The sequence below is a fragment of the Ambystoma mexicanum genome, chromosome 2p (genome assembly GCF_040938575.1).
Source record: "Ambystoma mexicanum isolate Mex_15411 chromosome 2p, UKY_AmexF1_1, whole genome shotgun sequence".
NCBI classification, from domain to species: domain Eukaryota; kingdom Metazoa; phylum Chordata; class Amphibia; order Caudata; family Ambystomatidae; genus Ambystoma; species Ambystoma mexicanum.
In genome coordinates, this window is record NC_090923.1 from 363,079,430 (window position 1) to 363,092,683 (window position 13,254).

Consider the following 13,254-nt stretch of genomic DNA (forward strand, 5'->3'; position numbering starts at 1 on the left):
GATTCTACTCATGAAGATTATTCCCCTAAAGTTAGAAAAGCCAGACAGGCTTATAAAAAATTGGTTACAGTCTTATAAATATGTCCACCACCATAGTTAGGGTGAATGTATGCTGAAGATAATCAGCACCAAAAACTTGTGAAACCTATCGTCTTTGATTAATGACCTAACCAAATCACAAGAGATTCTTCAAAGTAACACGGGTTACGAGGATGTTTGGGGAAAATATATAATTAATGTGTACACATTGCCAATGCACGGACCCATCTTAGAAGCTCATAATTGTGAGTGATCATTTGATTTTGATGTATCAGATGAACAGCCATTGATTAAAAAAAAGCCTCAAGCTCTGTCGCTCCCAGACCAAATGGTTTAAGTAATGCCATTTTGAAGAGCGATATGGCACTTTGAGCAAGTATATAGTAGATACACTTTAAGAACATATTGGCCACAAAAATATTACCTAGTATATGAAGGTAAGCCATAATGATTCCCACATTCAAATAGGGAGATAGATTGGATTGCATAAATGATTGGCCTATTGCCCCGTGGTATCAGTCAATTACTGAGCAGACAAAAATACCAAATGCAAAAATGCTTCATTTCAAGGGGCACATTTCTCCATAATTATATGTGGAGGGTAGCAGCTTTAGGGTTATAAAAATATAAGAGGAGTATGGGGGAATTGCTAGGGGACTCCCCCACATGCAATTGCAGGGAAAGTTTGCATTCATGTTTCTTTTTCTCTGTAATCACACAGATCCCTGCCCTGTTAGACCCTGATGCAAATTATTTGCTTCTTTGGTGTTAGATAGGTTGGAAGAATGGGTCACCATTACTGACAGTCTCAACAAATTGCAAATAGGGTTTCACAGGGGAATGAGCACCGCAAGCAATGGTTTTATTATGAATTGCCTCCAAGAGCAAGCTTGGTGTAAAGAGGGGTCTCCGATCGTTGCAGCAGCTACTGACTTTTCTCAAGCATTCAACACAATTAATAGAGGGTGCTTCTGGAATACGTTGAGGGGTTGCCGGCTCCCGGATTATTTGTTGGCATCGATTATGACTATACTTGAAAATGTGTAGGTTCAGGTGAGACTGAATGGGCAGGGGAGTCTGGCAGGAGATTTTAAGATGCACAGAGACCTCTGCCAAGGATGTGTTTTGGCTCCCTGCCTGGGCAGTTTGTACCTCGCCGACCTAGGAACATGCTTGGCTCCCGTGGCTTTTGCTCCTCCAAAATTAGGATACCTAACCCTTTCCTGGATGTTATATCTTGATGATGTCATTCTGACTGATCATACGCAAATCAGCCTGCAGTGTTTGAAAAATGCAACCTTGATACATGCTCATGAGAATGACTAAATAATAAATGATAGGAAGACGAATATCATCCTTAATGCTTAACTTGGGCATTTGGAGAATCCATAATTACCCTAGTGAGTCTTATTAGATACCTGGGGTGCGATTTAGATTTGTGCCCAAGTAAGGCTTGTGTTACAGAATGGCTGAAAAAGAAGGCGCTGCAATGTGTGGTACAGTTAAAATGGGTAAACAATAAGTACTGCCAATTTACCACATTGCCTCTCATAGAGTATTATACACTTAAGATCGTACCATCGCTGCTATACGGCCAAGAGACCAACCATCTTTTAAGGGGAATAGAAAGGAAAAAGGTCCAAATTCTTCCAACGTGCATTCCGATGGTCATGTTGCGATTTGCACTTGGATTGACATTGCTAAGAGGATGGTATTAGTGGAAGATTCTCACACTTTATAGAAACATACTAACACCTCCCTTAGTTTCCCATCTTGCCGACCTTCGTTCAGATATGTCAAATGACAAACAAGAACTGTTGTCTCCTTTAAGCGAATGCAGAGACAATATTAAACATCCATAACCTCAACGCTGAACTACTGGTGGCCACTCCATTCTTGACAAAGAAACTACACTTTCATGAAGATTTGATTGCCACAATTAAACAGATGCAAACATATGAGCTATCCAGTAGGTGTGACAAAGCGTTGGGCGCTCTGCCTGTATATCTAGCAAAATGTCCTAACTCTTTTTGGTGGCCACAATTCCTCAACTGCAGGCTAAAGTTTTTAATGTTATGATATATTCGCTCAGGAAAGTACTCGACCTATGATCATTGTTCTCTCTGTAATGAGAAGGATTCTTTACACATGAGAGAACATTTAGTATACATATGTGGAGCTTTGCCGGGCGCAAGGGGCACGATCTTTGGCAGATTTGTGCACAAAGTCAGTTTCACGATCGCCTTGTTAAAATTCCTGGGACATAAAGGGTTAACTCGAACAATATGAGAGTGATCACAGACCTATTACGTGTAGTGTTGCTGCAGTGACTGATTATCCTGTCAGGGCTGCTTTAGATGCCAATTCTATAACTACTGGCAACTGCAGGCTTATGAGAAGGGCTGTTAATTGGGCAGGGTGATGAATAAGGATTGGCTGCCAAGCATATACTCAGGAATTATAGGACATATCAAGATTGCTGGGGGGTTGTAGGATTTGTTGGCTCATTATGATGATTTGGTAATAGCCCTTTATCCAGTATTCACCAAGCCAGGAGGAAAGGTTAAGAAACCTGCTAAATTAGCCCAGGGGTGGAATGATGCAGAATGCTGATCCTGCAAGAAGGCTGTTTTGGATTGCTTGAAAAAGAGACCAGCTGTTGATGGACTTAAGTTAAGATCTTTGAGGGCAAAATATTAAATCATAGTTTCCTCCAAAAAAAGGTTGTTTTATAGAGCAAGTTGTGAAACTCTGTTGGAGGTTAGCAATACAAATGACACACAACCCTTAGGGAAGATGATAATGGGTATGTATTCTGATGAAGACAGTGTAATGCCTAATAGCATAGCCCTGGACATTTGGAAGGGTCATTTCTCCAATTTGTATAAAGATCCGGTGCTCTGTGGTGATATAATCAGTTTGGGATTACAGGTAGGGGCACAGCCTGGGCAAGCCTCAGAGGTCAAAGTGAGTGTGGAGCAAGTGGTTGTGGCTATTACAGCCTTTGGGGGTGGAAAGGCCTCTGGTCCCGACTGCATACCTGTGGATATTTTCAAACATTCATTGGAAATATGGGGCCCTGTGATGACAAGAGTTAGTAATGTCATTGGCTACAACAGGCCTAGTCCCTGACAGCTGGCGTGATGCCATATCGTGCCAATTTTTAAAAAGGGGTGTAAGGATCAACCAGAAAATTACGGCCAATTTCCCTCCTAGATGGGGCGGGGAAATATGCATGCCAAATTAATCCTTGGATACCTCCAAGAATGGGTGGCATTGACAGGTATAGTTGATCCATTACAGGTGGGTTTCCAACAGGGAATGGGAACTACTGAACAGTGTCTGAGGCTTAGCTTACTTGTGGAACAATGCACACGCCTAAACAACTGTACGTTATATTCAGTCTTCACTGACCTAAAAGCAGCCTTTGATTCTGTTTCTTGTGGCAAATTATGGCAGGTCTTACAGGGCTACAACCTTCCTCCAGGTTTTTTGGTAGTTATCCATTCTAAGAATAGAGTTTCTGTTAGATGGGGATCGAGTGGTGAAAACACAAAGATTTAATGTCAGCTGAGGGGTTAGAGAGGGCTGTGTGCTTGCTCTGCTCCTTTTTGTATGTATTCAAACAGGCTAATTGATCTGTTGGTGACCAGTGGTAAGGACCCTCCCAGTGTTCGTTTTCCAGGCCTCGTCTTTGCAGATGATGCAGTGTTGTTGGCAACATCGCCTATGGGCATAAGACACACTGCATCGGTCTTCGCGAGGACTTGTAAATCTTGGCCTGGAGATTAACAAGAGTAAAACAAAGGTTTTAGTCTTCTGAGGGAAAAGGGCAAGCGAAAGTGCATGTGGAAATAGAATGGGTTGAATTGGAGCAGGGCACAACAAATAATTATTGGTATGATGCAGAATGCCGGTCCTGCAAGAAGGATATTTTGGATTGCTTGAAAACGAGACCAGCCGTTGATGTACTTAAGTTAAGATCTTTGAGCGCAAAATATAAAATCATGGTTGCCTCCAAAAAAAGGTTGTTTTATAGAGCAAGTTATGACACCGCTCCTGGAACTGTATCAGTGTAAAGCTGTATCTGCAGCAGTATATGGTGCAGATCTCTGGGGCTGTGAACATTTGCTAAGCCTGGGCACAATAGGGAATACATTCTTAAAGTCAATAATGTCACAACCTACCCATGCCCTAAATGCTACATTGCATCTTGAATGCGATGCATGACTGATAGAGCAAATATTAGCTCTAAACTACCTATGTTTATGGTCTCGCATTTGGTCAGCACCCTCCCAACATTTGTTTAAAGAGTTGTTGGCAAATGTTTTGGTCTTAGGGGTATCCGCACAGTTCCTTGACTGTTGCACATTAAGATCTGGCATCAGCATTGAGCCTTCACTGATATTATGCGCGGCCAGGATGTATAGTCCCGGAGAGCAGGGAAGTGATCAAGGCAGCCTGTAGAGAGCACTACAGACAGGCTTTGGTGACAACCGGTGCAAGCCTTCCTAGTGGCCAGCTCTATCTGCAGGCAAAAGGCTTATTTGGATAATAGCGTTACCTGGATGTGATTACTCCCTGTCTGGCCCGCTCATTATTATATGATGTAACAGCAGGAACTCTGCGTGTAGCCTCCTTTACGAAGGGATGGAACAACATAAATGGTACAGGCTGTCAATGTTGCGGAGCGCCGGATTAATCTGTCATTCATGTTATGTTGCTATGCCTAAAATATAGTGATCTAAGGGCAATGTACTTACTGCCAATTTGCAGATTAAAAGGTACAGGAGGGTGTCTGAAGCACTGGAATTTTGTAAAACATGTGACGATCTTAGTATGTTGCACTTTATTGTTAAATATATCCACAGGGCATGGCTCAGAAGGAGGACTGTCTTGTGCAGTAATGGGGGATCCATATATCAAGATGAAAGTGGTTAATTGGGTTTTATTATCATGATGTTTTGGTGTAGATGATATATTTAATATTAAATAAGGGGGTATTTTTTGATTTAGAGAAGATAACTGTTGTCTCATTGGCTTATGTGAACCTTATGTATATCATCTTTTAAAGCTGGAACATGGATCCCAAATGTAAGTTGTGCTAGGAAACACATTTTAGTGTACCAACACCAATCCCACAAATAAGGGGTACATGGCATTTTTTATACAAAGAAATTAGATTTTAATAATCAACTTCTGTTTAATTGTGTATGCTTAATGTCTTGTTAACTGCGTATGTATTATCTATTTGTTTATATTGATATTCAAATAAATTGTACATTTATGTTTCTAAACCGCAATAAAGCTGATGATTATTATGATGAAGATGACAATTAAAGAAAAATTATGAATTTTAGATGAAGAAAATGTAAGTTTCTCTTAGAATTGGAATGAATGCCTTTTTGTGGTTGAATTTATACTTTGTACCGATAGTTTTAACATGCATTTAAATAGAATTTTGGGCGTTTTGAAACACAATTTCTTGATATATAAGTGCATTACAAATGCCCAGTAAAATAAAATAAATAAATACAATTTTTGTAATAATGAACTTGATGTTATTTTTTTATTGTATGTAACCATAAATGTTATGCTTTTTAAAAAATGTATGACACACTAACTTGGTTTAGCTAATGCATAATAAGAAGTTTTAAAAAACCATTGTGAACGTTAGTGTTGTCAGGTTTTGCTGTAGCCTGATTTCATGTTTGACGACTATCTCTGTACCTTAATTTTGGCATTCCCAACATTGATCAACTTTACATTTTGTAGGTTGTAATCTCTCTCTCTATATATATATATATATATATCATAATTTTTCTTGCACCAAACATTGGCGCAAACTCGAGCCGCACTCCCAGGATACTGTGAGTAATTGTGGAGTAAACCAAAACGTTCGTGACAAAAGCCAGCTGCACCGTCGTTCAGTTTAAAAAATCTTCTTTATTTCAATATAAAATTTAAAAGTTCCATGTGGAAACCTCCAGCCCAGCAACACAAAGGAAAACCTCAGTGATGACGCGTTTCGCTACGGCTTGTAGCTTGTTCACATGAATTCAGTTTTCCAAGACCCAGTATTTAAACCCTCCCCCTACAATTTGACCTTCAAAATAAAGGTAGGACTAAAATTAAGTCAGTGCCCTCTGCCTATTCAAGCTGTCCGCCATTTTTAAATAGGTTCAGTTCCTCGATATAACATGGAGACTGGGTGTTAAAATCAAAACCGCAGAAGTGTATTACAATGCATAATGCATACAATTTCATTTTTACCGCGGCATACCATTACTATTATCTGCCACAGATTGTTATATATACTTTTTGTTAGAGTGACTGGTGCTAACAAGAAATTAATGAAAACACCCAATCATAGACATCTCCCTCATCTAAGACAGGCAGGCATGCTAATTTGATGTGGCTCTATAAGGGGGTGGGATAACCTGAGTCTAAACATAATTAAAAACAATAACGCCAGTGGAACCCATCTGGCGAAAAAACCCTCTTTCATGGGGGGAATTCTAAGGGAAGGCTTAGTAATCTTCAGTGCATAATTATTTTTACTGATTTTCCAGGAGGGGGAAAAAAGTAACATCCCAATGATTTATTCGCCCAAGAATGTATAAAGTTCCTCATCGATATTATGTCCCAATGGAAATTTGCTCTCAAAATCAATGATGACTCTCGTTTCTCGTTGTCTGAGCAGTTTCTCTCTATCTCCTCCCCTTGGTCCAATCTTCACTTGTTGTAACCCCAAAAACGAAAAGTCACTTAATTTTCCTTCATGTTTCTCCCAGAAATGTTTAGCAATAGGATATGAATAGTCTTGATTCTTGATGGCTCTTATGTGTTGTTGTATGCGAATCTTGAGTTTGCACTTGGTGCTGCCTATGTACCACTTATTACAAGTGCATTTGAGTGCATACACTATGTACTCAGAGTCACAGGTTATTCTGTCCACAATGGAAATAGTTCTCTTGAGTATGGGGTGTAGAAATGTGCTGCACTCCTCCGCATATTCACAAATCTTACACTTTCTACATTTGTAGAAGCCATCCTTCCTACTGTTTAGCCAAGTGGGCTGCTGGGGTATTGTGTCTGGTGGCATAAAACTACTTACTAGTTTGTCTTTAATAGATTGACATTTTCGGAAGGCAAAATTAGGATATTCTCCCAATGAATGTCTCAAGTCCGGGTCCACTATCAATGTATTCCAGTGTTTGCGTATGATGCTCTTGATATATTTTGCAGATTGTCCATACGTCAAGATCAGACGAGTTGTGATTTCTTGATCCGTACTAGGTGTTTTACTGCTACGATCTAGTAGTAATATGGACCTCTCGCATTGACGTGCTTTTAAATAGGCTCTCTCGATGATTCGTTTGGGATAGCACTGATTTTTAAAACCCCAGGCTGTGATTTTACTCTCATCGTCATAAGTGCTGAGTTCCGAGCAATTTCTTCGGAGACGGATGAATTCGCCGTACGGAATACTCCAGATTAGATTTTTGCAGTGGGCACTGTTCGCGTGTAATGGGGCATTTGTTCCTGTTGGTTTGCGGAACAGTTTCGTTTTTATTTTCCCCTCATCAATTTGGACCGTGACATCCAGAAACACAACTTCCTTGGGATTGTGAGTTTCAGTGAACTTTAGATTGTACTCATTTTTGTTTAGATGTTCCACAAAGTCCATCCAGTCCTTTGGAGAGCCCTTCCATATGATGAATAAATCATCAATGTAGCGTAGCCACATGATCACCTTATTCGTGAACTTTTCGTTACTTTCCTTCCATGCCTCATATTTCTCCCAATATCCCATTGTGAGATTTGCGTATGACGGGGCAAAAGTCGTTCCCATCGCGGTACCTTGCTTCTGTCTGTAGTACTTTTGGTTAAATAAGAAAACATTGTTCGTTAAGCACAGATGTATCATGGCCAAGATCATTTCGGAATGTTTGGAAAAATTCAACGACCTGGTATTCAAATAATGAGTACAGGCTTTGATCCCTTGCTCATGTGTGATGGACGTGTATAAAGAAACCACATCCATCGTGGCCAATAGAAAGTCCGATTCACAGGGTAATTCATTGATCTTCGATAAGAAGTCCTTCGTATCTCTCAGATATGAGGGTAATGTTAAGACGAAGGGAAACAAAGACTCATCAATGTACTTAGACATGTTTTCTAATAATGACCCTGTTAATGTAACGATGGGTCTCCCCGGAGGCTTAGAGATATTCTTGTGTATTTTAGGCAGGAAGTATATTGTCGGGGTTATAGAGTGAGATTTGTAGAGAAACTTTATGTCATCATCTTCCAGCATTCCTATTTCTACCCATTTGTTGAGGAACGTCTGTACTTTTAATTCCAAATCCTTCATAGGATTGTCACTAACTTTTTCGTAGCAAGTTGTATCATTCAATTGCCGATTGGCCTCATGTATGTATTGATCTCGGGTCATCAGCACAATGTTTCTGCCCTTGTCTGACGCCTTGATGATACAATTGGGCAAGAGATTCAGTTCTTTCAGAGCTTGCGTATATCCTTTTCCAATGTTGGGTTTATATTTTCTCGCCTCCTTATGTCTTATCTTTTTCAGGTCATCTATCACCAAATTTTGAAATGTTTCCACAGTGCCTCCTATGATCATAGGGGGCATGAACTTGGATTTTTTTTTCAATTTCGTACTTTTATACCAATCCATATTGATATCCAATTCATCCAAATCGAATTCTGCTGGTTCAAAAGTTGGATCTCTATTCTCCTGTAGGGATATGAGAGTGGATAAAGTGTCCAGATCTGCTTTAGAGAGGTCAGTCCGCCCTGTTTGGGCAATTCGTTTCTTCTCTTTGACAGGATTCATCATAAAGAATTTCCGTAGTTTTATTTTCCGTATATATTGGTCAAAGTCTATCCTGGTCTGCGGATAGTCATATTCTGATGCGAGACAGAAATTCAGACCCAAACTTAGCACTGAGCGTTGTGTTTCCGTTAGGGTATGTGTGGTCAAATTGACAATGGACATTTGCAGACTTTTTTCCACGGTTGTTTCTTTTAATTCCCAGAGCGCAGTGATCGCCCTGAGGTATTCCTTGTCGGTTTTTTGACCCCTCTGCCCCCTCCTCGTTTTTGTCTTCCTCCTTGAGCTTGTCCCCGTGTTTTGCCTCCTCCAGTCTGCTTGTTTGCCCTTCCATCCTGACAAAGCAAGCGCATCTCTTCTAAAAAATTTAGTCTAACTGGAGGTTCCTCATTTTCACTTTCTACCACATCGGATTCAGAGGCTGTGGAGTCTTCATTGGAGGTGCCGGCTCTATTCTCGGCAGTGGGTTTCTTCTGTGCCTTCGTCTGTGCCCTCATTTGATCGAACCGTCTAGCAAAAGTGTAGACACGACCATTTTGATAGTCCTCTTTATCTCTCAGGAATTTGCGCTGCTTTCTTTGTTGAATTTCTTCCTCGAAGACAATGAGATTCTTGTCAATATTGACTTTCAATTTCACGCTGTCCTCGCCCAGCTTTATTTTTCCTAGTTTCTTTTCAACTTCCGAAATCTTCGTTGGGATCTTTTTTCTGTCATTCCCTGCATATTTCACCAATATTTCCAGTAGGGTTTTGGAGCATGAATTGGTTGCAGCACCCCATTCTTCCAACATTTCGGGGTCCTGCTCTTCAAAAGACGGTGTCGTCAAAATCCTCAACCCCCTTGGTATTCTTTTTACATCTATATAATTCTGGAGCGAATGCTCCTCCCACCATTTGCTGATTTCCTTTTTGGACAATTTCTCATATTATATATATCTTTCAAAGGCTGGATTCACTATGATGCTGTTAATATTCTGTCAATTGTTAGCAACATACATCTTTAGAAGATTTTGAAGTTCCTTCAATGTGCCAATTTGATATTTCATGTAGGATCTGTATGTATCTTTAAATTCCATTGATTTGAATGTATTGTAACACTTGAACGTTTTGTGAGCATAAAAAGCAAGATTATGCGCTTGATATTGTACATGTCCCAATATGTATTTCTGCGAATTGAAGGCTCTTTTTGCACTAGGCTACACAATCCTACCGAATGTCCACATAATGGGAGCAGAAGAGAAGACTGCCACTGCAGAAAGGATTACACAGCAGCTGGTCTCTCTACTTTCAGCAAAGTAAGGCTGGACCTGACCAATATGCAAATCATAAGTGAGTACAATTGAATCACTTCACTAAAGTAAGTGCTGCTGTCAGTGAGTGATAGTTGTATTATGAATGTGACATGGGTTGAATCCATTAGTGCTACCTGCGCAGGCGAATTCCCAATGCACACCATTATCCGGTGAAAGCTGTTCCTGGAGCAATTTACACCAAGGTCTGGCTGCACTGTCATAGGAAAACAGCATTCACAAAGACAGTGAGGGAAGCTAAGCATACATTATACTAGACAGATTATAAGTGTAAATTGCACTGGATTCACAAACGAGCAAATGTAGCCTGTTTTGGTTTGGGCATAACTGGGGCAACTTGCCCTGTGGCAGTCCTAGGGGAAACATTTTTCCCCAAAAAAATCCTCACACATCAACATATTTTTCCCATGATTTACACTTTGTGTCGTACATCCCACTATCTGTAAACCAACATTTTGACATGCACATTTCTCACAACAAAGCATGTGGGTTAAAGTAAACAAAAACTGATAGGTTTTCGTTGAGAGTAGTAACAGTTTCTGAATACTATCTATGACACACCATTGTGGGTGTACACTTATCATGTGACCCACCATTGAAAGCACCTATTCCAGATGCCTCTCTGTGTTGCATTTTGTGATTAGTCAACTGCATAGAAAGTACGGAAATCGTTTTGTCAGTCAAGCACAAGCCCTTTTGAGAATTGCATGAAACATGCGCTGGAGCAATTTACCCCATTTCCCAGGCATAAGGCATACATTTAACTGGAAAAAAATGTTTTGTGGTTCAGTGTCAGCCTCACCTGGGGAGATGGGTGATCCTCTGTCTCTTGGACTGGACCTTTCCAGGGATCTCAGTCTGACCCTTCTGCAAAGATCATTAGTCCAGGACCCTCCCTCACTTGCTGCCTTTCCAGAGACACTGGAGCCTGGGCGGGCTTCAGGGCTGAAGCCCGCCAAAGTCAAAACACACAAGGGACTCCAACCTGTATCAACTAACAGAGAAAGAGCCCATAAGAAACTAACAAATATAAAATGCTGAAAAAAGAAAACAGGGGCCATTTTGGGAAAATGGACAACCACAGGTGCTATACTGCAGCTGAAGGTTCAGCCTGCGGCAAAAATACACACTGGTAGTAAAAACTTAAACCACTGCCACCAGCCATTTAAAGTAGGTTAGTGTAACAAACAATCTTACATGAGAAGTGGGATAGGGATTACTAAGTAACCCCCCAGCACTCCACATAGGATGGTGTGTGCTGGTCCCACAAAGAGAAAAGTAAGACGAGGATCATCTTGCTATTCTTGGGAATGGTAGTTCACCCAAGAAAATGTATTTAAACATTCAGAGAAGTCCAAGGGAATTCTCAGTGGCACTGCATCTAAGGTGCTGTGTGTCACTATACAAAAAGCAGATGCCTATGGAGTTTGTCAGACTGCATAAAACAGTAAAACACAAAAATCTCAGTCAGGAAAAACGCACGAGAGAGGTTGAAAAAGTCACAACCTCCTAAGTCCAGCAAAAGAGCTGGGGTTAGCACAGAAATGAAAATTCTCCCTAACACAATACAATATAGTAAACAAAATGAACACGTCTGAATGGCCTTCACCTGTCCTGGGTAAGGTCCCTTCCCCAGGATTCAAAGTTAACTCAAAATGTTCAACAAAGGAAAAGAAAGGTTTTGAAACAGCTCTTGATAGTTCCAAATCATAGAAAAATGTTAATCAAACAAAAATCAACTGGTAACAAATTTTAGTTCCTGAATGAAAGATCCACTTCTAAATTCCAGACAAGAAATAACACCAATGGTAATTCTCGTTATGATAAATTGTCTCTTCTTCTTGATAATGTGCCACCGTTCACAAGAAGATGTAATGTTCCCCACTGTCAGCAACATTCAGTTCTTTCATCAATAGTTAGGACTTTGTTATGTACAACTTTAGATTGGTATATTTGTCAGGATGTATTCTTTGTGCAGCTACTTCCACTTCAATAACCATACATCTACTGTTGGTACCATGAGACTAGTCACCTGTGTGCCACAGTACGTTACTGGTTCATACCACTTCAATGTTACATCTGCTGACAACGTATTATACCACCACAGTTTAAATACTACTACCACAGCTAGTACTTTGAATGGTTTGGCAGGTTTTGACAAGACTCTTCAGCCTCTTCAGGTAGGCAGGGTACTCTTTCTTTAATTACGTTCTCAAAGGGGGCAGCCTCTTTGCCTCTCACGTCTGTCTGCTACAATAACAAACTGGTTCTCCCCATAAGACTCACTTCTCCTTGGTTTCAGAGAAGTCTTTGGTGTCATAGGTTGTGTCTACTTTCAACAACCATTGACAAGCAATTATGTCCCCATTTTCCTTATTTATTCACACATTTCTGTTAGTTACCAGCCCCAAGTAAATACCCCAAAACCTCTCTCAGCTTCAGGTAATACTGATACACTTGTCTTTTAAGCTACTTGAGATTTAACAACTTCACGGTGCAGTTGGATACCTCTTTAACTCTTGGAAAGGGTGGTTTCACTATAAGAAGGCTTTGCCTCTTGGCTTGGGTAATACTTGGTTTTCTCTTCAATAGCTTAAACTCTTTATTTTGGAGAAATGTAAAGAATGTCACTTGTGGATAAAATATAAGATTCAGCCTCTTAGTTGAAAATACAATTAGTCAAACACAACCTCTCTTTAAAGTAGATTTCAAGTTTAAAGATGAAGAGAGAATTGTATTCCCGCGTAACGGCAAAGGATAATGTTCTGGCTTCCCTTTGGAATCACAATTTGGACACGCGACCTCCTCTGATATTGTCAAGATTAGGTATTCGGTAATGATTTAGAGAGCGTTCCCGCTTCTTAATTAGGGACATGCCACCACTCCGTTAGACAGCAGCAGTCTTTAGGTAGTTCTACAATGGACTTCAACGGCTTTAGCTCTCATTATTATAATTATTATAATTGTTCTTTTTAATGCGCTTAATACCAGTGAGTGGTTTCTAAGGGGGGCATCTGGTTTCGTAGCTGTGATGCGCTGAGTTGTCTT

The 13,254-nt window shown here is 40.3% G+C and overlaps 1 protein-coding gene across 1 annotated transcript in view; it reads left to right on the top strand.

Annotated features, from left to right (window-relative positions):
- Window positions 1-13,254, top strand: part of ADAMTS9 (ADAM metallopeptidase with thrombospondin type 1 motif 9) — a 1,221,593-nt gene that overhangs the window by 1,103,797 nt on the left and 104,542 nt on the right. The window contains exon 36 of the mRNA XM_069643707.1: window positions 10,092-10,225. Coding sequence (XP_069499808.1) covers window positions 10,092-10,225 — 134 coding nt within the window. The remainder of the gene's footprint in view (window positions 1-10,091; window positions 10,226-13,254) is intronic.